We start from the raw sequence: 27,341 nt of genomic DNA, 5'->3' as shown, positions 1-27,341 counted from the left end.
ATTTTAACATTTTTCCTCTAAATATTATAAAAATTGAATGTCGGCACATTAATTCTTAAGAAAACATAGGAGATCATAAAACTGTCATATGCATATAGGATATACCAGAAGAGGAATGCACATCATCTTCCACCAAGTCAATCTCCATACTTGTTAACTCTCCAGAAGGTGGAACCACAGTTAAATCCACACTTTTTCCCACACGTGCAGCGTGAAGCTCTTCTACAATCTGCATCTAAATTGCAAAAGACCCGCAGCAAAATATTTTGAATTAGTTTCTCTGCAGATTAGTAAGAGAAAAAAGCAATTAATTCTTAATTCACTTAATATGAGATAGTTTGTGGAAAGAAAAATATTTACAAAAATATGAAAGCCACATGATAAAAGAATACAGATTTATAAACATACACAAGGTTTCTAATATAGCTCTTCTCTTCTTACTTTATTATTTCTACAACCTTAGGCAAGCATATTATTTAACAACCATGGGTCTCAGTTTATCTACACAATAGGAATATTAAATATCTGTATCCTTTTAGTATTTTTCGTAAGGATTAAATGAAATAATGTGAAGAACCTCACACAGAGCCTAGTACAAAACAGACTTCCAAAACAAGTTAATTCTCATTCCCATTCTCACTTCAAAGTATTTTAGGAGCCAAATATGTTTTTATCTGGATGATGAGCACTTTTCCTAAGATTTCTAAGATTGTTTATGAACCATCAAAAACTGAAATCCAGATCTTAATACCCTTCTCACTTCAGGGAAGTAGTTCCCTGATGTATTCTGATGCAAAGAAATTAAAGTATAATCTAACTTTAGAGCAGAGGTGAGAAATCTTTCTTCTCTCAAGGGGCATTGACCCAAAAGACATAAAAGTATAACTGACTGTCACAAATAAAAAGCAATCAGTATGGTTTTAAAGTCTCCTTTAAATAGAAAAACACAAAGTGTTCTATGAATCTAATTTTAATTTAGAAGCAGGGAAGATAAAATTGTATGCAATAATTCTATGAGGTTCAACCAGGAGATTCTAGCTGAGAAATGAAGCAACAGGTAAAAAATAAATGTATGTGCCCTCATTTTCTTTGAAGAAATGTCCATCTTGTTGCTAATTAGAAAAATGAGGCAAAACATGCTAATATCATACTGCATTTTGGCAAGCCAAGGCATAAGCATGCAAAAACATAACATTAATTTAAAATTCATGTAACTTGTGGGCCACAGGCTCCATGCTCTTTATTCAAAACAGATTAGAGGGGCTTCCCTGGTGGCGCAGTGGTTGAGAATCTGCCTGCCAATGCAGGGGACACGGGTTCAAGCCCTGGTCTGGGAAGATCCCACATGCCGTGGAGCAAGTGGGCCCATGAGCCACAACTACTGAGCCTGCGCATCTGGAGCCTGTGCTCCGCAACAAGAGAGGCCACGACAGCAAGAGACCCACGCACCGCAATGAAGAGTGGCCCCCGCTCGCTGCAACTAGAGAAAGCCTTCGCACAGAAACGAAGACCCAATACAGCCAAAAATAAATAAATTAATTAATTAATTAAAAAAAAAAGATACTCTGTCAAAACAGATTAGAGGTTATTAGAAAAAAAGCCCAAAAGGTGATAAAGTAAATGTAAATACTTCTCCAAACAGTTTTTCATGGCTTCATAAAAACTTACGTATTGAATTAGGCAGTGACATCACTGTTATTTTCATACTATCAAGGTTTTTATACTCATTATATTTTATTGAAATAGGAACCTTTGACTTAATTTCATTAAAAATATTCAGAGTAAATAAATATATCAGTAACCTCTTGATCTGTATCTTGAATACTTTCAAGTGACACTGAAGAACACGGTGCTTCAAAACTCTGAAATGAAAAGTAATTTTATTAGTTACGAAGCATATACCTAGAGTAAGGTTTTTCAACCTTAGCACTACTGACATTTGGGATCAGGTAATTCTTTGTTTTGGGGGCTATCCTATGCGTTGTAGGATGTTTAGAAGTATCTCTTCCCTCTACCCACTAGATATCTACCCACTCCCAACCTTGACAATCAAAAATGTCTCCATTCCTTTGCCCAAGCAATTTCAGTGGAGTAATAGAGATAAAATCTGATTGTAAATAGAGTTGAAGAGAAAAGGATTTATACTTCAGTTTAAAGACAAGAAAACTATGCTGTTTGGGGGTACATACTTAAACAGTCACAATAAAAAGAAAAACAATGAACTGAAAAAAAAAAAATGCTTCCATCAAGTCAGTTGCCAAATGCCCTCCTAAGAGGCAAAACTGCCCCCAGATGAAAAATTGCCCCTAGAATAGAAAAGCCTCATTCTATTAAGTTATGAAACATAGTAGAAATTCTTTAGGGTTTACTCATCTATATATATACATTCCTAAAAATACTCGTATTCTAGGATAAAACATGTCACCCTAAGAAACACAACAACCATGGCAAAGGTAAAAAGAGCTGGCTTTCGGTGGTGGGAAATTTTTATCCAGGAGTAAGTAAGCCATTTATAAAAGTGACATGACAAAACAAAGGGAACTTGAAGATTATTATATGGCTGAGGGAGGAAAAGCTGAAAAATGTTATCATTTATGGGTGTTTTATTTTTTGTCTCCTAGCAAAGATTGAAAATCTCAATTTTTCACTGGCACTTTTGGTGAGTGGATGAGACTTACTCAACCCTACATACAGGTGACAAGGAACTCAGCAAAAGCCACTACTAAACGAAATCATCTTCTAAGAATTCTCCAAGCACCAAACTCACAGGTATTTTACAAGACACTGTATAAAAATTACAGACCCTCTTTAAACAAGTGTATCATATGTTGCTTTATTGGGAATTCAGCTTCTACCCAAACTACCTAACATCAGTCTTCACCGGATACAACACCACCACATACATCACACACGTAGGCCCATTATAGCTTTACTATTCCATGACCCTGGGTTTTATAATGCCTTTTCTACCTGACTTTAAATCTCACTAGAGCTTTAGGTTCTTTTCAGCTAAGGAGTGCCAACCAAGCTAGAGATTATTATAGAACTTCCTGAAACTCGTGACATTTGAAGTCTTTTCATTCTTTTACTATTACCCTTCACTCTCGTTGATCACAGGTCACTTTCAGTGATTTCAATAAATTTTCTGTTACCTCCAAATCCAGAAAAGTTCGTGTCAGTTGTCCTGGAAAACCTCCTCCTTATTATAAAAGAAAGTCTTAGTGGGTGTTAAATGTTTGCCTTCCCCTACCAAGCTTTATTAAATACATGGACCTGGATAAAGCCTTCCCTAGAGATGACAAAAGGGAATAACAATAATGATGGTATAAATGGTTTTATCTGCTAGAGTGATTCCAAACTAAAAACCTGATTATACTGCTTCCCTGACTACATTTCAATGGCTCTGTACTATCTACAAGATAAAAAACCACCTTTCCCATGAGAGATAAAGAAATCCATTTTCTGGACCCTCGCTTCCTCCCCAACTTCCTCTTCTATAGACTCTCTACACAACTCAAGTCAAAATGAACAACTTAAGTGCCCACGTAGGCTCTTGCCATGCAATTTCGTAACTCTGGGCCATTACACAACTGGCCCTCTCCCCTGACAGGACAACACTTCTATTCTTTGCTCTACACATTTTTCAATACCAAGCTTAAGAACCTCCACCTTAATAAGCCCTTCCTTAACTCACTCCCAAATTTATACTAATACCAGCCAAATTCCTAGGGCTCTAATATTTACTTCACTGTATTTGCAATTGTATTTGTTTACTAATCTACCTCCCTGGGAACTTCTTGAGGGTAAAAAGCATCTTATTCATCTCTAAATGCCTAGAACCTAACACATAATAGGTATCTTTAATTAATGTTTGATAAACTGATGAATCTCTACCCCACAGGCTCGTAAGAATTAAGTGGGATACCACTTATAAAAGTGGCCTATAAACCACAAATCTCTAGAACATTAGTTAGCAATGGTGAGGGGATGGTGCAAACTGAGAAGGGTCTGTATCAAAGGACGATAAAACCTAAGAAACAAAATAAGTCACTTTCTCCTAGGAAAGCATAACAGGATTACTAAATCCAGAAAATACAGTTATTTCTTTGTAAAGTACACTCATTATTTTAGGAAGATAATTATCTACTGAGGAATATATGAGGAAAACAAAACAACAAATATAATATTAAGATGATTAGCTTCTGTCAATAATATGCTAAAGATAATATATTCAAGGTAAGAACAATATTTACTTGCTGCTCCTGTGTCTACATGACTTTGAGTCAGATAAGACTGCTATCAAGGGAATATAAAGAGTTTTAATTCCAATAACTGAAAAGTAATCATGCAAAAATTGCTTCCCCTACAACTTAATATTCATGCTATGTACCTCTTTTGGTTTGTGTAGCAATTCTACACAGAGAGCAAAAAAACCTGTAAGATGCAGTGCAGGGATTTCTCATACTGTTCCTCAGATGTACAGCACGAGGGGAACACCAAACAATGATACAAAGATGTTGTACTGGAAAATTCAGATTCAGATGTTGATACTGGAAAATTCAGATTCCTTGCTTGCATGCTACTCTACAGAACTGGTTACAGAGCACAAGAAGAAAACTGTAGCTTTCCTTTAAGAAAGCAATAAAAAGAACAAACTCAATTCTTTCCTTCTTTGGACTCCTTCAAGTTCAGTGAACAAAGAGTACTCTCTCTCAAGCTCTTCTGGCCTCCCTAGTTACAATTCCTACATTTTTCAAAGGAAGTTATCTTATACTACACTCTGTAGTCTTGATTCCTAAAAGTAGGTAGGCTCCACCACCACCTGTTTTTAAGCAGTCTCTAAATTTCAGAACTTCTGAAGTTCCAAAGTTCTAAAAGTTGTCTTAAAGGTATCAATAAATAATTTTATTTGCCATAGAAACAAGGCTGTAGCAATTAGGTTCTCAAATTAGTCCACAAATGCTGACTTATTACATAATTTAGAAGCAAAACAAGATATGCCAAGCTTTCTAGCCTGGATCTCTGTACACACAGTTCCCTTTGCCTGGAACATCCCTGCTTCTCCCATCTCACTCCATCTTGTCTGCACGTGAATAACTCCTATTCAATCCTCAGTTCTCAGTTTACTTGTTATCCCCTCCAGTAAACCTTCCTGAATTAATCCCTCCACGGTGCACCAAGGCCATGTTAATCCCCTGCTGTGTATTCCCATATTAGGTGATAAGTACTGATCAGACCTGAGGTGGCTGTTTCTGTGTCTCCTCATATTAAGTAAGTCTCTGAAAAGAAAGACAGTGATTGTGGTGCCTGGCATATAGGGCATTCAAAAAAAAATTTGTTAAACGAATAGCTATTTGGAATAATAAGCCTTGGATGTTCTATAGTTCCTGGAGTTAGAGAAGAGCCTAAGACTGTCACAGTGCTTTTCTGATAGAACGATCTATAATGGCTTCTTTCTATATTTTTACACATTCCCTCTTATTTTGGATCCTTGATACTTGCCAGGATAGCCTCCTAAGGAAGTTGGAATTATCGTGGTAAAATAAAAGAATCAACATTATCTTCCTGACTAAATAGAATCAGCTCTCTATGATCATTATCTATAATAGAAACAACACAAACCTAAGTACATTAAAACTCTTTGCTAAAGCCTATATTCATTTTGCACTACCTTACCTTGGTTAGGTTTTCACTAGAACTTGAATCATTACTTCTTTGATGCTCATGATATTTTCCTTCCCACTCACGAACAGTCTGCTTATACGTGGAATCTGAAAATAAATGTTCACTTTTGTGCCTTGTCAAATTTAACGAAAACTGGGAGCCTTCCAGGCATTCTTTTTTCTCCTGCTTCGTCTTTAACGTGTTAGAATCTAAACTGAAGACATCTTCTTCTACAAGCTTCTGAAGGGTTTCACAGGATTCTCCTAGGATTTTGAAATTGATCATTCTTCTTCTAGATTCGAGGGGTTCCTTAATTATCTTGTTGGACTTATAATCCTGAGAAAATTGGATTCTCTTGCATTTCTCCAAAACATATTTTTCACAACTGTCTCTAAATTTATTGTACCTTTCTTTCTTGAGTTCCTTCATCTTCTTCCTCTGAGCAAGTAGATGAGGCCATTTTTTTTCACTTGCCTGGCCTTCAGCTTTAGGTCTCACATCTTTGGCAATCTTAGGACTGCTAAAGTTTTTAATTCCATGGTCCAGCTCACTCTTAACATTTGTCAATTTAATATCTTTAACTTTAAAATCTACACATTTACTTGTACCATTTTTAGTTCCATTTGAAGAAGGACTCTGAGAAGTAATTTGATTATCATTTGAGTATGATGTTTCTTGGAGTTTAACAAGTCCTTGGGATGAAGAACTAATTTTTGGTCTCTTTCTTGGAGTGTCAGTTTCTACATTCAGTCTGTAAAGCAGCACAGAAAACTAGGTTACATTACAATTGTACCTGATAATATGTAATATTGCACTGTATCATTTTAGTGAGGAAGTGAAAGAACTGGCCTGATAGGAACTTCATAAAAAGTAAGAAATGGCTACATTAAGAATGAAGTGGAAAGGATTACTCAACAAACGGTTATTGGAAGAACTGGTTTGCTATTTGGAAAAAACCCCACAAACGTACAGCTTTATATAATACCAGATGGTATAATTTCAAACAGATTAAACACTTAAGTGCAAAATAATTATTATTTCCATAACTGCTCTACTTCATATTAAATACTTAAAAACCACAGGGGAAAAAGGGAATATTTATCTGATTTCTTAATAGAGAATTTCCTAAACTTAATAGCAGTGGGAAAAATCACAAAGGAAAACAGTAAACATAAATGACTATTTACTTTAAAACTTTAGCATATTAAAAAATAATAAAATTAAAATAACTTGGAAATGGTATTTACTACATATGTGACAGCTTATTAGCCTTAGTAAATAAAAAGCTCATCAAAAAGTACTAAGGGCTTCCCTGGTGGCGCAGTGGTTGAGAGTCCGCCTGCCGATGCAGGGGACACGGGTTCGTGCCCCAGTCTGGGAAGATCCCACATGCTGCGGAGCAGCTAGGACCGTGAGCCATGGCCACTGAGCCTGTGCGTCCGGAACCTGTGCTCCGCAATGGGAGAGGCCACAACAGTGAGAGGCCCGTGTACCGCAAAAAAAAAAAAAAAGTACTAAGACTCTAAACAAACATATGGACACCAAGGGGGGAAAGTGGTGGGGCAGGGGTAGTGGTGGGATGAATTGGGAGATTGGGATTGACATATATACATTAGTATGTATAAAATGGATAACTAATAAGAACCTGCTGTATAAAAAAATAAAATAAAATTCAAAAAATAAAGTACTAAGACTCTAGAATAAGGCATAAACAGAAAATTAATGAAAGAGAAAAAGGGAATAGCTAATAAACACTTTGGGGAAAAAAGTCTGACTTCCCTAGAAGTCACAGACATGCTAATTACAACATACCATTTTCTTCTATCAAATTAGCAAAGATTTTTAAATAACATTAAACACCAGCAAGAAATTGTAAAATGGACCCTCTCATATGTTGCTAGTAGAAATGCAAAATGATTTAACAGTTACACAAAGGAATCTGACAATATAATTAAGAATTCTAAAAATGTTCTTATCCTTTGACTTCTTAGTAATTCGCACTTCAGAAATTCTATACAAAGGAGGAAAAAAAGCAGAAATGGACTAAAAAATAATAACAGCAAGATATTCAATTCAGGGCTATTTATAAGAGGAAAAAATCAGGTACGAGATAAATGCTAAAATTTTTGAAATGACTAAAAAACATGTCATTCTAGCGAATATGATAGAGTGTCACAGTCATTTCAAATGATGTTTATGAAAAGTTTTCAATGACATAACGAAACATATTGATATAATATTAAGCAGAGAACAAGTAGGGTACAAATCTCTATACATAATGTGGTCTCAACAGTTTTCTAGCATAGTAAAAAAGCTAGAAAGAAATGTGCTAAAAAGTTTTAGAAGCAGAAATAGCTAGAAGTGATAACATTTTCCTGCTTAATAAAACTAGATACTACTTTGTAGTCAGAAAGAAAGGGGAAAAAAATTCAAGGAACCACAATCCGTTAATTTATATCAGTAAATCCTTAAGTGCCTTTTAAGTACCTGTCACTCTGCCGGGCACTGGGAGGCAGCGGAGGACATAACAAATACAGTCCGTACCCGCAATTAATTTACCGTCCAGCAGGGGAGAAAGAGATGGTAAATAAGTGACTTTTCAAATAATTAATTATGCAAGAGCAAACTATAAACATCTCAGAGTTTCTATAGGGTTTCACCTGAGTCTTCATCTGGTTTTACATTCTTTACTATCTCTTTCTACAAAAAGACTGCCTAACATTATTTATCTGTTAATAAGTAGCAATAAAACAAAACTTTAATAGGACCCTAGCTTGACACTTAATAGTATATCATATAAGACATCAACTGCATTAAAGAAAAATCAGAAAAACAACAAACAAAAGAAAAATTTTAACAGGACCCTGTAGTTTTCTGAGCAGTTTAAAATTCCTATTTTATTTTTTTCTTCACAACGGCCCTGTACTGCATATATCACAGCAATCTATGCACCATGGTCCATATGGTCATAATTAATAAAAACTCAGCATTATAATACCTTTTAAAAGACCAACAAAATTAAATCTTAGAAGTTACCTCTTATCAACTAGTTTTGCAAAATGCTATATTGTGATAATGTAGTTGTATATTTGCAACCCAAAATACTAAAGTTCTGAGATCTTTTTAGACATGTTAGACATATAGCAAATACTTATTTTTTATGACTGACTTAAGCATAAACTCAGTATCAGCTGAAGCTAAATATCACCATCCTAGATTGAACTCTTGTGATACAAAAATAAATGTGAAATCTTGTCAAAAATTTAATTGTTATAATTAGATTATTTTAAAATTTAGTAAGCAAGGTTTTATTTTAATTTTTTTGGCCACGCCATGCAGCATGTGGGGTCTTAGTTCCCTGACCAGGGATCGAACCCATGTCCCCTGCAGTGGAAGCACGGAGTTTTAGCCACTGGACCACCAGGGAAGTCCCAAAATTTAGTAACCAATGTTTTAAAACATGATATACAGCAAGAAAAATAATTGCTCAACATTACCAGTGGCTAGATTACTCCATTAGCCATCATAATGCACATTTAGGATATTAAATCACATACTTACTTTCAACTTAGGTCAAATGAAGAATAAAGTACTTTTTGGTTAATTCTGCCAATAATGGGTACTGCTGATGGCAATAGTACCATCTCTCTAATACTAACTGAGATAAAACTTATCTCCTTTTCAACTCCTAGACTTAAAGATTTGGCCAATGGTTATGATGCAATTTTTATTGAAGAAATCCCACAAACTGTGTGCAACCTGACGAAATGCTTTCTGAATATTTTCAAGAGACTGCTGCCTTTGCTTATATTTTTATTGCTAATAAATTCAACCAAGGATCTGGAATTGTGGTAACAATACAATGTAACTGGCTTTCAGCATGACAAAATTCTCTCTGATTTTCCACCTACATCTCAGCTTTCAATGTTTGCACATCAATTTCGGGACCTTTCCTGTAGTTGAATAGGGAGATCTTTTCAGAAGATGCCATGTATCATAAAGAAATATTTATAACCTTAAGGCAAATAAGTTTGTTTACTACTCCAGGAAGTAAACACAATCTCAAATGAATCATTTTCTCTGCAAGCAACCAATGGTCATGAGAAATCCCGCATTACTGATATTGATATCTACTAAGCACAGTATTACAGCTTTCTTTTGTCCAATCAACGTTTCAAATATATATCACATTGTTTAAATGCACGACAAGGTCATTCTGAAGTATATTGTATGCTGTATACTTGTCTTTGACAAAAGAAAATTTCACTACGAGTTACATGTAAACTACTCACCAACATCTGAAAGTAAATAATCAGAGATTAACAATAAATCTAGATGCTTTGCACTGTTCATGTTACTGATATTGTTACCCTGATTAGATATGGTAATAACTCACACAATAGCATGGTCATTGATCACACTTGGGTTCAGAGATACAGAAATGTCATTGAATAAGACATTCAACTATTCAGTGATGCAAGGGCTGAAGCCAAGTAGCAGATTTTGAGTAAATACTGACGCCAAGTTGAACTTCATTGCATCCTTAGAATAATTTTGATCCTATTCTCAAAATAACTCAACATTATTTTTTCCTCTTCCCAGAGACTATATGAATAAGTCCAAGGGGGTTGAGTATATAGATCAGAACTCCATTTACACTCTTATACATGGATATAAAATCAAGGCTAGAAAATGTGTTCTTAAGCAAAAGGTAACTAGTGAAAAATCAGGCAGTGTTTTCAAACTTAAAATTTTTTTAAAAAACCAGATACTAGTACAAAGGCATTAAAAATCTGAAAAATTTAGAAAGTGATAGTCAATATAACATGAAATTTGTGACAGAGTATACTTCAACAGATAATAATATAGAGACGAAGATTCACAAAAAAAAAGAAGATGATTCAAAAGAAAAACTGAAAAAGAGTCAGAGGCAAGCTGATTTTTTGATTTTAGCAAACATTAACTGAGCTTGTCAGGGAAGCAAAAGTTTTATTCATAGATTTAATGCCACTTTAATTGTTTTCCTGTAACTCCTTATTTTCAGAGAAACTTTGATCTTACCAACTTTTATCATGCATTATACTTTTTATACTTATTTACCCCCATTAGTGGCAAGAATTCCTTCACCACAAAATTCTCTGAATTTCTTATCCAAAGAACACAGAAAACTAAGGAGAAATAATCTGCATTATTTCTAACACTATTCCCCAAGTTCTCTAGTTGTAGCCATAACCTGTTTTTAATTAACGTGGTTTTAGACCCTTGCCGGGGACCAGCCCCAGCTGGACAGGTTTCACCCAAAGGGGAGACGGAGTCGGCGTGGACAGAGCACAAGACACCTCAGAGGATGCAAGGATCTGACAAATTTATTTTTCGTGATTCCAAAGCATTTATACTATAAAATAATCTCACCTCCAATCTCAACAACCTCATTCCCACGCCAAAAAATCCCCCACACAAGCCACAAAACAAAAGCAATTTACATCAACAGATTACATCAGCAGGTTAAACAGGTTAAATAATCTTCTTATCGCTTATAGTCTCTTTCATCCCCTGTGGCCATAAAACCTCCCCGCCACCATACCCAAGTGTTTCCTAACATATCTCTAACTCCCCAGGAGGGCCAAAACCCATTCAATTTGTCTTCTAAAGTAAGCTTTTGCCACACAAATGCTCCTATTGTATTTCCCTGAACCCAACGCCCTGGCCTGGGAGTGGGGATTTCAGGTGTAGCCATTAAGGGAGCCGGAGTAATCACAATCTTTTTTGGTTTTACCCTAAGTTGGGGTCTTTCCCTAAACCCTCCATCGGAGCTGGAAATATTTCCCAACACTAATAGCAATCCCATAAAAATCACCTTAAGCAAAAGCAGGGGGGAACAAGGGGAACCACGCAGGGGAGAGCTTTGCTTCTCCATATTTGTACCTGACAGTACCAGCTTTGCTTGGCACTATGGGTCTCGTCCGTGCTGAGACTCAAAGGCACTTCCTACACGGCTCCCGGCAGACCCTTACCAATTCAATAAGTTACATATTCTCTTCGTGGGTAATATGCAAAGATAATTTATCCAAAATTATTAAATCAGCCTCATAACCCCTTCCATTACTATATATAATGAAGTTATATATCTTATAAGGGTGCGTCAAAATCAAATTATTTGAGATAAAAATTTACATTTTATTTGAAAGTAGTATTTACATAGCATAGAATTCTGATAGACTTTTCATTTCACTCAACTTTTTCTTAAATTTATACAAATATTAAGAAAATTAACCATAATCTGTGATTTAGCTATAAATATTTGCATGTAAAACAGTACTAAACAAAATAAAGGATTTTGCGAATCTAAGTATTTAGTCTCACAATTCAAAGCTAAAAAAAAGTGAAAATATATCAAGAAAAAGAGAAAACTTACCTTTTCAGTTCTTGTCTTCTTTTTATATTACAGTACAGAATATCTGTATCATCTGATTTCTGAAAGAAAAAAGATATCATTTAGGAAATATAAATTGTGCACTGGGGAAGGAGATTGGGAGACGGTATTTTTTCCATACCTATGTGTTAGTGAATAGGTTGACACAATAATTTAATAAATCTTTCCAATAATCTTGTGAGACAGTTATTATTATCATCTCCATTTTACAGATAAAGGCTCAAACAGAGCAAAAATATCCTCAACATCACAGAGCAAGTTAGTAGCAGAGCCGTGATCTGAAACCAGATCTGTCTACCCTCTCTATTCTACCACGCTGTCTCTCTATGTATTCTGGGTACAAGAGCTAGGCACAAGAAAAATAATAGAGAAAGAGGGTATAGTCCCTGTCCTAAAGAGTTCAGAGTACAGTAAAAGGATAAAGTAGAAAGAAGTAGAAGGATATGCACAAATAACCTAATATAAAGGACATAAGTATCAAAGCAGGACAATAAACAGTAAGTTGTAAAAAGATGAAATCAGTGTTTTAAGAAGTTTAATAAAGCAAGAATAAATTGCAACAGCAGTTTCATTATGTGAAAACAAATTCTTAAAAACCCAATTCTGCATTCATGGAACTTTCACAACTACCTTCTCTTATTACCTACAACAACTGTGTAGCTATCCTGATATACACCTAACTCTCACTTGAATATGCTGAGTACTTCACAACCACCTATGTACTAGGTTAATGTGTTTGGTCTGCTGTCACTGTTTCAAATTACTTGTGAGACAGTGGAAAGAAATCTGGACTTGGCTCTGTTGCTGCAAATAATTTTGTGTCCTTTGACAAATCACTTAACTTTCTGGATCTCTATTTCTGAATCTGAAAATGCAAACACTGTATGTGCCTTGGCTATCTCAAAATGAAATTGTAAAGAGAAATATAACCATATATGGGGAAAGACCTAAAAACTGTCTAAATTTATATTCATACTGTCTAATCCCACATAATAGGGTCTATTAGCACAAAGAAACAAAGAACTTGATAAACGCTTTTTAGTGAGCAGCAGAAAGAAAAAACTCGTTTTCTGTCTATCAGCTACCAAAAAGTAACAATAATATAAAGAAAAAAATTAATGGAAAAGTAGTGGGGGAATTTATATCATAAACCTTCTAACTGCACATTCAAACTTAAATATAAATAATTTTTAGAGTTAGTTACAGTAGCTAAACACTCACCAGTTTTCTCTTCTCTGTTGAAACTGATATTACAGAACAAGGTGAACTAGTAGAATTTGCTGAGGTTTTTTTCTCTTTCTTATCCTAAGAATGCCATTTGGAAAAAAGGAAAGAAAAGCACAAAATAAAGCACAGCATAAGAGAGCATTATTTCATCACTTACTATAAATCAAGATTCTTTCTACATTAATAATAAATTTCAGAGGAGAACAATGTTTAAGGGCATACAAACATTGGTAAGAGGAAGAAAGACCCAACTAGAAATCAGAAGATGTAGGTGCTCTTGAACTAGGGATGAGATGGGATACAGGTGCTACAGCAGAAGGCTGCAGACGACTCAGACAAGGACATTGAGAAGTGGCACTGCCATGGTGGAATTCCATTTTCTACAAAGCAAAACCATATATCCAGTTATTTTTCAGTGGATCCTAAATTCAATAGACCCAGGACAAACATATTTTGAGTACCTACCATGTGTCAAAGACATTCTTCTAGACAGTGAGGACAGATTAATGAAAAAACAATAAAACTCCCTGCCCTCATGGAGGTTAAAAACTAGTGCAGGTATTTACAAATAAGCAAATAATATATTTAGTGTGTCAGATGATGCTACGGAAAAAAAAATAAAGCAGAGAAAGGGGTCAGGAAGGGCTGACAGGCAAGGGTGAGGCAGTTGCAATTTTAAACAGAGTAGTCAAAAAAGGCCCCACTGGTAAGCTGACATCTGAATAGAGACCTAAAGAAATGAAGGAACAAACCCTGTGGATATCTAGGGAAAATTTTTCAATTTAAAGGGAGTAACAGCAAGCACAAAGTCCCTGAGGCAGGAATGTGCCTGGCTTATTGGAACAACAAGAAGGAAGCCAAGAAGTGGAGAAAGCAAAGAGAGAATGTAATGGAGATGAGATGGGGAGAGTAGTTCACTTTGTCAGCCCCAGCAAGGACTTCAGCTTTTTCTCTGAAGCGAAAAACCATCAGAAAATATTGAGCAGAAGAGTGACATGATCTTACAGTTTAATAGGATCACTCTGCTGTTATGTCAAGAACACAAGAAGGCAAAGGTGGAAGCAGGGAGATCAATTTAGAAACTACTGAAATAACCTAGGAAAGCAAGTTGATTGCCTGGATCATGGTGATAGAAGTAGAGGCGGGAGTCAGACTCTGCTGTTAGAATTTGCTGATAGATGGGATGCAGGTAGAGCATGATGACCAGGGTTCCGGCCCAAGCAACTGAAAGAATGTTATTGAAGTTTACTACGCTGCGAGAACTAAGGCTGGGCACTTGCAAGATTATAGTTTAAGAAGATGAGAAGGAAGCACAAAGGACACCGCCAAGCCTCAGTTTCTTCCTCTGTATAATTGGGATAAAAACAGTACCTACCTCATAGAGCTGTGAGGAATAAATAAAATAATGCAAGTAAAGAATGAGAATAACAAGTGACTTTTCCTGGGTCAGAAGGGAAGAACAATAATTTACATATCTCATTTTAAAACTGAGGTGTATTTTTTTCATTACACAAAAATAAACTGTAAAAAAGGGTATCTTTAGGGCAACAAACCAGAATTCTTACTTCTTCATCAACATTGGGTGATGGAGCAGTGCCTTTTCTCAGAGATTTCTCTTTTTTTCCGTAAGATTCTTTGCTGGACATTTTGAAAAGCTAAAATAAATATCAAAAGCACATTATGTTTTACCACTGCCACAACAAAAACATTAGAAATTATTTTTTTCAGTTCCTTAAAGACTGGAGTTTTACAAAATAATTTCCATATTTTACTCATTCTCAAGGTGACAGGATTCTCTCATTGTTCCACTTTATTTTACTTATATTCTCCCTCATAATGATCTGTTCCCCTCCTTCAGCTTCATCTATTACCTTTTTAGGAATGACTCTCAAAACTATGCCTTTAGCCCTGATTTCTCTCTCAAGCATCACAACACCATTTTCAACTGCCTGCCAGACTGCTGTATTTTGCCCCACCTATATATACCTCAAAACCAACTAGTCAAAAGTCTTCATTTTCCCAACACACCCTCCATCACTCACTGAGTGCGACTTCAGGCAAAATACATACGTTTTTTGAGCCCTAGTTTCATTATATGTAATATAGAGATAACTCATCCGAGAAGGTTTTTGAAGAACTCAGATGAAGCTATGGATGTAAAGATACCTTGTACAGGATAGTACACAGCAGGGTACTAACAGGGTATTAACAAATACTGGCTTACGTGGTTGTCTTTCTTCTAGACCCTGAGCTTCTTGAAGAATATGCTGTATTGAAAACTGAGGTGTTCACAAATGTCTGCTGAGTGAATGAATGAGTGAATTTTTCTTCCCCAGAATATTCACTGTTCATTCTGAGCCACTTCCAACTCTTGCTGATCCAGTCCCTCTGTCCACTTCCCATCCCAGTCTCACTTTTCCAGCCCTGTTCTGGATCAAGTCTATACTGTTAGTTACTGATAGGAAAACAAACAAACAAACACACAAACATAGTCATTCCTTATGGTCATAAACACTCTCAAGATAGTGTATACAACCATCCTGTACTGGAACATAGAGGCCAGAGACTGGGAATATCACCAGGTTTGCTGGGGCAAGAGGATGTAAAAGGGGTCCAGAAGCAAAGTCCAAAGGAGAGTTTATTGCTGGCAGTGATATGTATAGACACTATGAACATAACAAAGACTAGAAACCAAGCAATTGCAACTACTCCTGGTCAATCACGATGACACTAAGTGAAGTTCTAAAAAAGAATGATCAATTACACTAAATCAAACTTTTAGAATGTTTTGATGATTATGGAAGAAAGAATAAAAATGCTGATAGCTAACAGAAATCTAATAATAATAAAAATTAATAAAAGAGTAGCCAACGTAAACTTCTAAGAACAAATTCTAAATTACCCAGAAATTTTGCTTTGTAAGATAATTTATGGCAATAATTGAATTCACAGTTGAGCTTTCAGATTAGAAGAATAATCTTCATTTCTCTTTCTTGTTCCAAGGATCCCATTCCATGGGGGGCTTGGCGGGGGGTGAAGCGGGAGAAGGCATAATGAAAAATAATAACTTCCATGAGATAAACTGCTTAGAGGCAATGGACTGGTTATGTTACCGTTTACAATTTAAACCCATTCACATTGTGCTGTGAATACAAAAAGAACACAATTGAACCTGTTACCCATAAGACAAATTGAAAAAAAACACTGCAGATAGTGGACTATCAAAGGAAAAACACCCATATGTGTACTATGACAAATGTTTGTTTGTTTGTTTGTTTGTTTTTTGTGGTACGCGGGCCTCTCACTGTTGTGGCCTCTCCCGTTGCGGAGCACAGGCTCCGGACGCGCAGGCCCAGCGGCCATGGCTCACGGGACCAGCCGCTCCGCGGCATGTGGGATCCTCCCGGACCGGGGCACGAACCCGTGTCCCGTGCATCGGCAGGCGGACTCTCAACCACTGCGCCACCAGGGAAGCCCTGACAAATGTTTTATACTCATATTAGTGTGAAATTCATATTGATTCTATGGAAATCAGAATACAAACTAAATGAGGGGAGACTTCCTGTGCCGTCCAGTCTCCAGAATGGCTCCTGATGATCTCTGCTACCTGGTAATTACAGTCTTATGTAGCCCCCTCTCACAATAAATAGAGACAACCCACGTAACCAACAGGATATTGCTATATGGTAGTATGTGGCTAGGTCTAATGACATTGTGGCTTCTGCCTTACTCTCTATCTTGAATTGTTCACTCTAGGGAAAGCCAACCACCATATCATGAGGACATTCAAGTAACCCAAAGGGAAGGCCACCAAGGAAGAACTGAGACCTCATGCCAAAAATGAATTGACTGCCAGGCACGTGAATGAGCTACCTTTGAAGCTGATCCTGCAGCCCTAAGCAAGCCTTCACGTGGCAGCATCCCTGGTCGGTATCTTCACTGCAGTCTCATGAGACCCAGTGCCAGATACAACCAGAAAGCCATTTCTGAATTCCTGACCCATACAAACTGTGAGGTAATAAATGTTTTTGTTGTTTTATGCCACTAAGTTTTGAGGTAACTTAGGCAGCAACAGATAAGTAATATACTCACTTAATATGATTCTTCCAAACTCTGAAGATACCTTCTTCAGGATGTCTCAGAGAGTAAAGGCAAGAGAAGTACGGGGGCCGGGGAACTCACTTGCATACGCCTTGAGGAATGTGAATCCCATCAGTCAAGTGCCCCGAAGCTCAACATATTAACGAGCTTTGGGTATTAACAGCCTAAATATAAGCGCAGGGCACTCCCCCCGCCCCCACCCCGACAAATTCCCTATCCGCAGGAATCTTACAGCCACGGCGCAGCGCTGATACTGGGAATACGTGGGTTAGGGCAAAAATAAAAACAAAAGGAAAAGAGTGTTCGGGTCACGGTGTGCGTGAAGGTGCGAAATAAGGAGCAGACACCCGACTGACAGGCGAGCCTGTCAGCGTCCTGTAAACCGCCTAGGCCCACGGGCTCGCGTACTAACAGACCTCACCCTAGCCGGGGCGAGAGGCAGCCCCAGAAGAAGGGCTGGGCCAGAACCCCACCCTCCACAGAGCAGGCTCAACCCCGGGTCCGCCCCCAGAGTCGCCCAGCCCAGGCTCGAAGGGACCCGGAATCCTCCGTCCGTCCCGCCGGCCGCCCGCTACGGTACCTGAGTGAGGCGCGGAGCCTGCCCAGCGTAACGTCAACGATTCCCCCCACACCCCGCCCCGGCTCCCTACCTTATTCACCAGCGCTCCCGCCGGTGGCGACTCTGGACTCCCGGGCCAAGGGAAAGGGACCCCGAGCCCCGATGCCCGCTGGGAAATGTAGTTCTGCGCCCAGAGGCAGGGTACCGCTCGATCGCTCCCGAGCGTTCGTTTAGCTTTGCGTTCACTTCCTCTGAGAACTTGGAACTCCGGCCCCGCCCCCCCCGTGCGGCGCGGTGCACCCTGGGTACTGTAGTTTTGGCTGGATTCCGTGGTTGACGCCTGGGACGGAGACGCACCGCGGAAACGGAACTCTCTGACCTCATTGGACGCCGTCCCCAGCCCGCTCCTGCGCAGTGTGGGCTGGCGTCGTAACGTCTCGGGGAAAAGGAAGCGGATGGGACCGAGAATCGCTGTCTGTTGCTTTTTATTTTTCTGCTGACTGGATTTGGTCACTGGTTCTTCGTCTTTTGTCTGTTGCACGCATCCCGCCCTCCCCATTTGCTTCCCCACTCCTCGGATCCGGCCCTCTGGGCTTTCACGCCAGTTGTCTCACCCCGCCGTGAGCCCCTCCTGGTCCCCGGTCGGGCCTGGCACGGAGGCGGTAACTATGGAGAATATGGCGGAGGAGGAGCTGCTGCCCCAGGAGAAGGAGGAGGTGGAAGTGGCCCAGGTCCAGGTCCCGACCCCGGCCCCGGACTCGGCTCGGGTCCCAGCTCCGGCCCCGGATTCGGCTCCGGCCTCGGCCCCGACTCCGGCCTCGGCTCCAGTCCCAGCCCCTGCCCTGGCCCAGGCTCCGACCCTGTCCCCGTCCCTAGCCTCTGCCCCTGATGAGGCTGAAAGCAGTAAGTGCAGGAGGCCCAGATCTGTCTGCCGCAGGAGAAGCGAGAAAGTGCGCCTTGCTGGGGAGTAGGGGAGGCCCTTCTCCCCTGGGATGGTTTTTATGGGTAAAGGCAGTTTTAGAGAAATGGGGGGAGGAAGGAGGAACCCGTATAGCGGGTAAAACGGGTGTAGGATGGGGGAAGGCATCTCCACAAACCTTGGGGACCTCACAGTGAAGGATCTGTGGAGGCCAGGTGTGCTGCAGATAGAAGGAAATAATGAGGCTGTGGGCTTCTTCGTTAAAGGGAGTCTTTTTGGTACAAAAATTAGAAGTTACACCTAATTTGGTAGTTTCCCTCTCAGCCCCGTCTGCCATGGTTCGCTAAGTCCTTTAAAATATGATAGAGTAACCGAGGCAACCTGTTTACTGTAGTAGATGCTAACTGCCAAGATTTAGCAACCGTTGCTGTCAATTAGCTTTTGTGCCTCGACAGAGACAAGAGATGGGTTTTTCTCATTATTTCATTTTCTTTAGCAGCTTGCTTCCAAAAAGAATTTGAGGCTGATGAACAGTTTAAGAAAGAGTCGGCTAAATTACAGGTGTCTTCCCTCAGACATAAATACCAATTGAATTTTGTACGTTTTTCCGTCAGAAGTCAGCTGTTGAAAATTAATAGCCCGTATTATTGTGCTTCTGAATATGCTTGCATGTTTTCTAAGTGATGATTTATTGGACCATAAAGGAATTTAAAAGATTGATAAGTAACACTTTCTTAGGAATTTTCTGAACATTTTGAAATGTTAGGTCTAAGAAAGTTTTCTTTAAAAATTTAGTCCCAAAATTGACCTTTATGCTCTTTCTGAATCATAACAAAATATCTTAAATTAATTCGTTGTCTTTCCTACTTCTAAGCCACTTGTGAGATTAATGTTTATAAAACATTTGGACAGTTATAATCTAATAGAATTATTTTACAATTTTAAAACAACATATAAATTGTTATAGTAGATTTAAGAGTAGGGCAGATCACAGAAAAGACAAAGTCAGCAGGCCTCTGGTAGGCCCCTCCTTATCACAGAAGATCAGAGCTAGTAGGTGCAAAATAAGGCCAGTTGTTTCTTCATCCACAACTACAATGGGGGAGGAGGAGGAACACTCTCCTGAGTAAGGTATCCTCCCTAACTCATCTCTAGATGGGGGATTTTTATGTTTATTAGAGGTGGTTGAACAGCTTTAGGGAATGCATGCTTTCTCCACCTCCCCACCATCAAGAATATGTTGAATATAGTTTGGAAAGATTTCTTCCTATATTCCAAAATTTACAAGTGTGTTAATTTGAAGAATGCATGATGTTTGAGAAAACTGAAAATGCATTGCTGGGACAAGTAGGTAATGACTGAGAATCTGAAATGCATTAGAAACATATTAATCACATTTTAAAAATTATTTTTAGATGGTCTAGTTAGCCCTCTGAAATCAGACTTAACTGGGCAAGATGAAGATGGCATATCTGAAATAGAATTGAAAATTGAGGAAAAAGAAGTTTTAAAAGAACCTCCTAGCATCTTGGACTCATCTGATTTAACAAGAGGTTTGCCTATTGACTTCTGGATTAGTGTGTTACAAAAAGATTGAGTGATTTTAAGTACAGATTGACTGATAACTACTGTGTTGAGCCAGAAAGTGATTTCAGAGATGTACATAGGCATATCAGGACTCTTTAGATAGATCTTTTAGAATTTACTTCAATAGCGGACCACAGGATTTTCAGTTTTCTAGCTTACCAGGCCCCTTTCGCTTACTTTGTACTACTTAGTAGTTGGAATGATTTAAATAAGCACATCGTTATGTAGCACTATATATCTTGTTTCACGCACAAAGATCTTTGAACTATGGAAGCCAAAAGCTTTTATGATTTCAAATTAAATAGATTGGTTTGTACATGTGGATTCATTTCCTGAATCTTACTAGACAGTAAGGTCAGACACCTAGCAATTAAAGGTTTTTGTAATGTGGGAAAAAATTTTACCTGTTTATAGAAATCATATCTCATTGTAAGTCATTTGAACAATACCTGGTATAAGAAGTTAAACAATAGCATTTGTTGCTCCTTGTTTTTCTTGTTTTAGAATTAAGTAAAAATTGTTTTTTAATAAATTTTAGCAGGAATGTCTGACAGTGCTGAATTGAATTCCAAAATTATTGACGCAGTGTGCTGCTGCATCCAAAAAGACTAATGATTTTTTTTAAAAAATTAGTTCAAAACTTTAGTGCCTGCGGTGTGCAAGTTACTGCACTAGGCACTTAACTGTTACAAAGATGAATAAGACATAGCCCTTGCCTACTTACTGCTTATTTGTAGAGGAGACAAACAAGAACACAAATTATACAGAAGGAAAACAAAGCAACTGGGCATGAAGCTTGGAGAGGGATGGGCATGAAGCTTGGAGAGGGATAGGCAGGAAGACAGCAGTGCCAAGAAATTGTATAATCTAATTATATAATTAATATTAGCCTTGTGGTTTACCTCCATTGACTCCTATCTCACTGGGATCCTTTCCTGTCAGTTACATCTCCTAGTCTTGCATATTCAGGATTCCACTTTGTAAATGTTCCTTTCCTTGGGGCTACACATATTCAGGTCTTTCTATCCTTAAAAAGAAAGAAAAAACAAGTTACAATCCCATCCATCTCCTTTTTTATACTACCAAACTTCTTGAAAAAAATAATCTATGCTGATTTTCTATACTTGGTTTCTCCTTCCAGTCCCATTTGTACTCTGACACCTCACTGAACCTTCTTTCTTAAAGGTCACTAGAGACTTGCTAAATACTAAATCCAGTGGTCTTTTCTTGATCTCTGCAACTATTTGTGATACTTACTGTTGAGCATTTCTCTTTTACAGTCTCTTCTCTCTTGGCTTCTGCATTATCTTGATTCTCCATACCATTTTTCCTTTTTGAATGTACCCTCTTGATTTTCCTCAACGTCTCTTACAAATATCTACATACCTCCATATCTCACTTACAAATTGTATCCATTTATATTAATCAGTAGTGGGTTCAGCAGCATTGGGGAATGCATCCCACACACGACTTACTCAAGAATGTTAAATATATTTTGGAAAGATTTATTCATATATTCCAAAATTTACAGGTATGTAATTTGAAGAATGTATAATATTTCAGTAACCCAAAAATGTGTTACTGGGACTGAGTTTTGGCTTTTTTCTTCTCTGTTTCACAAAATTTTTCCCTTACGCTTTCTTATTCATGCTCATAGTTTCATCTAACGTGTATTTTTGAGTTATATCTATTCAGAATCCCTCCTGAGCTCCAAAAACGATTCAACTGCCTACTGGACTTGAGTACCTAATACCAGTAGTAATCAAACACACTGTGTAAAAAACTAAATTCCCTTGTCTCCTCTTTCCTCTTCCTTTCTGCCAAAAGTGTTTTCTGCTTCCTTTATTGGTTAACAGTATTATTAAATCTCAGGATCGTCCTTTAATCTTCACCTTTACTTTCACATCCCAAGTTCTTTGCTTCTTTTTTTACCTTCTCTTCTCCAGTACTTTTCTGTTACTAATTTCTCACCTCAGTTATTGATCCTTGGTACTACAGCCAGAGATACCCTCCTGAAATGCATTCAAATCATGTCTTTGATTTCCTCAGAAACCTGAATTAACATTGCCTGAAGAGTAAAGTCCAAACTAACTTGCATAAAATTTATGTCTTCCATGATACATTTTTGACTGCATATCTTTCTACCAACTCTATCCCCCAAACATACTACTTTGCAGCCAAGAGTGGTATAGAGGTGGCTGTGTATTTTTACACCACATGCCTTTGTTTATTAGGTTACTTCAGTTTATAAGGCCTGACATGAAATCTCTACTTATTGAAATTCTCTTCCTACCTTATGAAATTCTATTCATACCCTAAATTTCAGTCAAATGCCACTTCTTCAGTGAAGACATTCCCAGGGGCACTTGTTGGAATGAATTACTTCTTCCTCTGTAGGCCACCATTATATTACCTTTACCCCTAGTGTTCATTTCATCCTGCCTTGTGTTCTAGTTAGTAGTTAACGTTTTAATCTCTCTCACGTGGTTGAAAGTTCTTTGAAAACAGGAAACATGGCTTCAGTGTTTTGTACAGACTAGAACCTTTCTTTTGTAGAATTATATTGAATAATAGGATAGAATTTGAAAGCTGTGAGGTTACACAGCAGAGTTTTTTCCCCCAACAGCAGAGTTTTTTCCCCCAACTCTGCCTTCTTAGGCACACTTGTCATTTTATAAACTGAGTTTCCCATCTAGGTACTAGGGCACTGTGCTATAGGAAATAAGTGTAAAATTCCATGTGACATGATCAAATAAAAATGAAGTTGGAATACAGATTGTTAAAGCATAATTTTCTAACTCTTAAAATTTCCTTTCAGAGAGACACATCTCAATTCAAAGGCAGCTTGCTGATCTAGAGAAGTTAGCTTTCGTAACTGAAGGGGATTTTGACTCTGCCAGTTCACTGAACTCAGATAATCTTGATGCAGGTATTTCCATGATTTGAAAATGTGTTTTTTCTCAGTTTCTAATGATTTGTCATCTTTCAACACATGAAAATTTTTCTAAGCATAGACTTGTTTATTTTCACTGAACTAGAGCAGAAGTAAAATAATGGTTTTTTACTTAGGAAATTATAGTCTTCTATATGCAAAGGTGCTATGAGATAAGTTATTTCACAACTTCTCCAGGAAATTACAGTCTCATGGATATATAAGGGCTTTGTATGCTAAAAGTTAGGAATTACATTTTACTATGAGTAACAGAAATCCAGAAAGTAGTATCGAGGCTTATATTCTCTCATGTAAAAGAAGTCCCAAGGCTGGCAGTTTAGGGCTGGTACAGAGTTTCACAATGTTGTCAGTGCCCCAAGCTCTTCTCTTTCTACTTTGCCATCCTTAGTGCTTGGATTCCATCCTCAAGATCTCCTCACAGGTTTTTGAAGTAGGCAGAGTATATATATATAAAAAGAAATAAAATTGTGCTTATACTTGCCATGTGCTATGTGTGAAAGATATTTGTTGGATTAAAAATTGAGTTATTATTTCTGTATATTTTATTGCTTTAAACCTGGACTTGAGATTTTAAGTCTCTTGTATACTATCAAAGTTTTTATTAAGGTACATCACATTTCTAATTAAATAAAACTTATTTAATACATAATCTTTCCAAGAATATGTTAATAAAGAAGGAAGAACTTACAAATTTAGTAATAGGATACAGTGGTTGTAACCATGACCCCAGTCTCAGAATAGCAATTATATAGGATCCAAGGTACTCCTTCCACTTCCTTCTTCCATTTTTCTAACTCCGCACATTAACTATTTTTGTTGCTGCTAGAGTAGAAGAGTATCAGAGCAGATACTTATGCTCTCTGCTCAGCTCCTAGCCCTCTGAGAGTGTGACAACTGCTGCCTTTTCTCCTGCCCAAAGTACAGAATGACATTCTCTCTGGCAGGCACTTTGGCTGGAGGGATATCATGTAGTTTATCACTTCCTCATCCTCTCTGCTCCCAGTGGCAACAAGGATATCTGCTAGCCACAGAGAGGAGAGTTTTAGGTAAAAAAATAAGTCACTGACCATGTGCTAAAACAACTATTGTTAAGTACCTGCTGAGGCAGGAATGACTTCTCCCTAATGTTAAGAAAGATATTATCTAAGGTGTGTGAGTGTGTGTTTTGGGGGGTAAAGGGCAGAGGCAAGAGAGGTTCCCCGTTACTTCTTTTGTAGCTAAATTTAAGCATTAACAACTAGTATATTCTCCGCTTTATTAGTTCCTTTTCCTTTAACAGGAAACAAACAGGCTTGTCCATTGTGCCCCAAGGAAAGATTCAGAGCTTGTAATAGTCATAAGCTTCATCGTCACCTTCAAAATTTACACTGGAAAGTCTCAGTTGAATTTGAAGGTTAGTATTTTTGTGCTTGCTAAAAGTGATGTAAACGAAATTAAAGATTTGGTACCAGTTTTGGAATTTTAATGAAAACATAATCAAATATTTTCAGTTTAAAATTATGAAGGATTAATGCCCCTCTTTTAATGTATTTATTAATAAAAGACCATGTAGCTCTCTAGGCAATAGATAGATGTGACACCAATAGTTTAGTGTGGCAAACATTTATTAAGCATCTCTTCTGTACGAGGTACCTGCTTGGTGCTGAAGGTCCACATTACTTATTGAACCATGTTTTAATAAGTTATACTTTTCCTTTTATATTAGAACAACTACAATTTTACACATATTTTTGAAGATATAATAAATGTAGTAAAACAGAAAATAAAATAATTGGTATGAACATTGGAAAAAAGAAGAAACATCTTTTTTTTTCTGCTGATGGCTTAAAAAAGCCAGTTGATGAGAGTATTTGGAACAGTGGTGAGATACAAGATTGATCAGAGTCTCTCTACTCTAGATAAATGGAAATTAGAAAAAACCAATTGTAATAGTGACAAAAATGACACAATTTGAGGGAGTAAGTTTAACGAGAGGACTCATATAACGAAATGAATAAAGTTGAAGAACAAAAAACAACATCTTACCAAGTTAAAATACTTCTTAGAGACAGTGAATTATTAGATTCTGAGTTAGTGAATTATATATTACAGCATTTTTGGAAAGAGACCTGGCAACATTTAAAAAATTTAAAATATTCATCCACCAGGCACTCTTTCCTAGGAGTAAAAGCAGCAATACACAAGGATAGGTGTACAAGAATATTCGTTGCAGCATGTGCTTAGTGACAAAAACATGGAACTAAAATAAGAGATTGAATAAATTATGCTCATGGTACATGGTACATACATACCATGAAATATTATGCAGCCATTGAAAAGAGTATATTACATCTATACCAGTTTACTTGGAAGGATTTCCATGGTAAACTACTAATGAAAATAGCAATATATGGGATAAAAACAAAAAGTACCCCCCCAAAAAAGCCCTAAATACCAATCTTAAACACGTATATACTTATATATGATTATATAAGTATAGTCATTGTTAAATGTGCTTATCTGGGGTTTCAACCAGACTGAATGAAATAGCCATTATAAGACACCCCAAAAAAGAAGCCAGAACTATACCAGAATTATTTTCTTAGATTATCACTAATTACTTAGAGAAAAGGGAATTAGAGACTAATTCAGAAGCTATATGTCTTATGTTTAATTATTTATAAGAATGTATAGTAAACCATATTGACTTCTTATCAAAAAAGAAAGATCTCATTTCATTTACAAAGGTCTCTTTCGTTTGCTGTATTTAAGCCGTTGTTTAATCTTTAGGTTTGGTCTCCCTCCTCCAAGTTATTCTTTTCTCTTTGATGGCTCATAGTATTGCTTTACTCTGTCATGTACATTAGGTTGTTGGGTTCTTTCACATGGTGGTCATCTGGTAGATGGTGAACATGATTTTGTCTTTGTGAGCAGGCTTCAAAGTAGTTGGCAAATATGTTGAATAAGATCTGCTGAAGGAATAGAAGAGAGATGAGGTAGAAAAAGCCAAGAATGCTTGTGTTGGAGACTTGAGCAACTAGAAAAATGTTGTCCTTTACTGGGATGGAGGAGACTGCATTAGGTATGAGAAAGAAGGACAGGTCCTCAGATTTAGGCATGCAAATGTTGAGATGCATCTAGTGGAGATATCAAGTAGCCTGGAGGCTACATGAATCTAGACTTTGGGGAAAAGGTTTGGGCTAGAGATACATATTTGGGAGTTGTCAGAATATAGATGGTATTTAAAGCCGTAAGACTGGGTGGGATAACCTTAAGAGTACATATAGGTGGAAAAAAGTTGTTGTCCAAGGTCTGAGTCCTGAGACACTTCAACATATACAAATAAATGATTGGATGTAAAGTATGAGAAGAAAGGAGTTAAAGATAACTTAGGTTTTGAATTGGGAGTAACTGGAAGGCATTATCATTCATTAAAAAGGCGAAAAAGAGACCTGGTTCAAGAGGAAGTGAAAATTTTAGTCCTTGACAGTAGGTTTTTTGGAGTTCTGTTGTTGTTGGGTTTTTGTTTTTGTTTTTCTTGGCTGCGTCACACGGCTTGTGGGATCTTAGTTCCCCGAACAGGGACCAGGGATCAAACCCATGTGCCCTGCAGTGGTAGCGTGGAGTCCTATCCACTGGACCACCAGGGAATTCCCGACAGTAGGTTTTGAAATAACCAGTCATATGTCTTCAATAGGCAATTGAAAGTAGAGATCTGGCCCTCAGGAATGAGTTGGTAAGAGAGCTATAATTTGGGATTCCTTCTCACAAGGGAGATAGTTGCAATCATGAAAGGTACTACAGTTACCAAGGAAATGAGAAAAAATTTTTGTAGCACATCAAGCATACAGAAAATCTACATTTTCGAGTAAGAGAGGGAAAAGAATCTGTAAAGAAGATTAAGTAGGAAAGATGGGAA

At 37.6% G+C, this 27,341-nt stretch overlaps 2 protein-coding genes across 5 annotated transcripts in view; one reads left to right on the top strand and one right to left on the bottom strand.

Moving 5' to 3' along the window:
• The window catches only part of SWT1 (SWT1 RNA endoribonuclease homolog), a 95,131-nt gene extending 73,648 nt beyond the window's left edge, over nucleotides 1-21,483 (bottom strand). The window contains exons 1-7 of the mRNA XM_082655827.1: nucleotides 21,393-21,483; nucleotides 14,890-14,979; nucleotides 13,319-13,402; nucleotides 12,080-12,138; nucleotides 5,677-6,415; nucleotides 1,803-1,862; nucleotides 106-235 (exon numbers count right to left, since the gene is read on the bottom strand). Of these exons, the coding sequence (XP_082511953.1) occupies nucleotides 106-235; nucleotides 1,803-1,862; nucleotides 5,677-6,415; nucleotides 12,080-12,138; nucleotides 13,319-13,402; nucleotides 14,890-14,979; nucleotides 21,393-21,398 (1,168 nt within the window). The 5' untranslated portion in view covers nucleotides 21,399-21,483. The remainder of the gene's footprint in view (nucleotides 1-105; nucleotides 236-1,802; nucleotides 1,863-5,676; nucleotides 6,416-12,079; nucleotides 12,139-13,318; nucleotides 13,403-14,889; nucleotides 14,980-21,392) is intronic.
• Nucleotides 18,432-27,341, top strand: part of TRMT1L (tRNA methyltransferase 1L) — a 36,220-nt gene continuing 27,310 nt past the window's right edge. For 2 of the 4 annotated variants that reach the window (XM_082655838.1, XM_082655837.1), the window contains exons 1-3: nucleotides 18,432-18,887; nucleotides 23,309-23,419; nucleotides 24,723-24,836. In XM_082655838.1, the coding sequence (XP_082511964.1) occupies nucleotides 18,653-18,887; nucleotides 23,309-23,419; nucleotides 24,723-24,836 (460 nt within the window). In that variant the 5' untranslated portion in view covers nucleotides 18,432-18,652. Of the gene's footprint in view, nucleotides 18,888-20,318; nucleotides 20,457-23,308; nucleotides 23,420-24,722; nucleotides 24,837-27,341 lie in introns of those variants that run through there. The other 2 variants (XM_082655840.1, XM_082655839.1) reach the window with 2 other exon arrangements.

Source organism: Grampus griseus, assembly GCF_964374135.1.
Source record: "Grampus griseus genome assembly, chromosome: 1".
NCBI classification, from domain to species: domain Eukaryota; kingdom Metazoa; phylum Chordata; class Mammalia; order Artiodactyla; family Delphinidae; genus Grampus; species Grampus griseus.
Note: the sequence above shows the minus strand (reverse complement) of the source record. Positions and strands in the feature narration are given on the sequence as shown.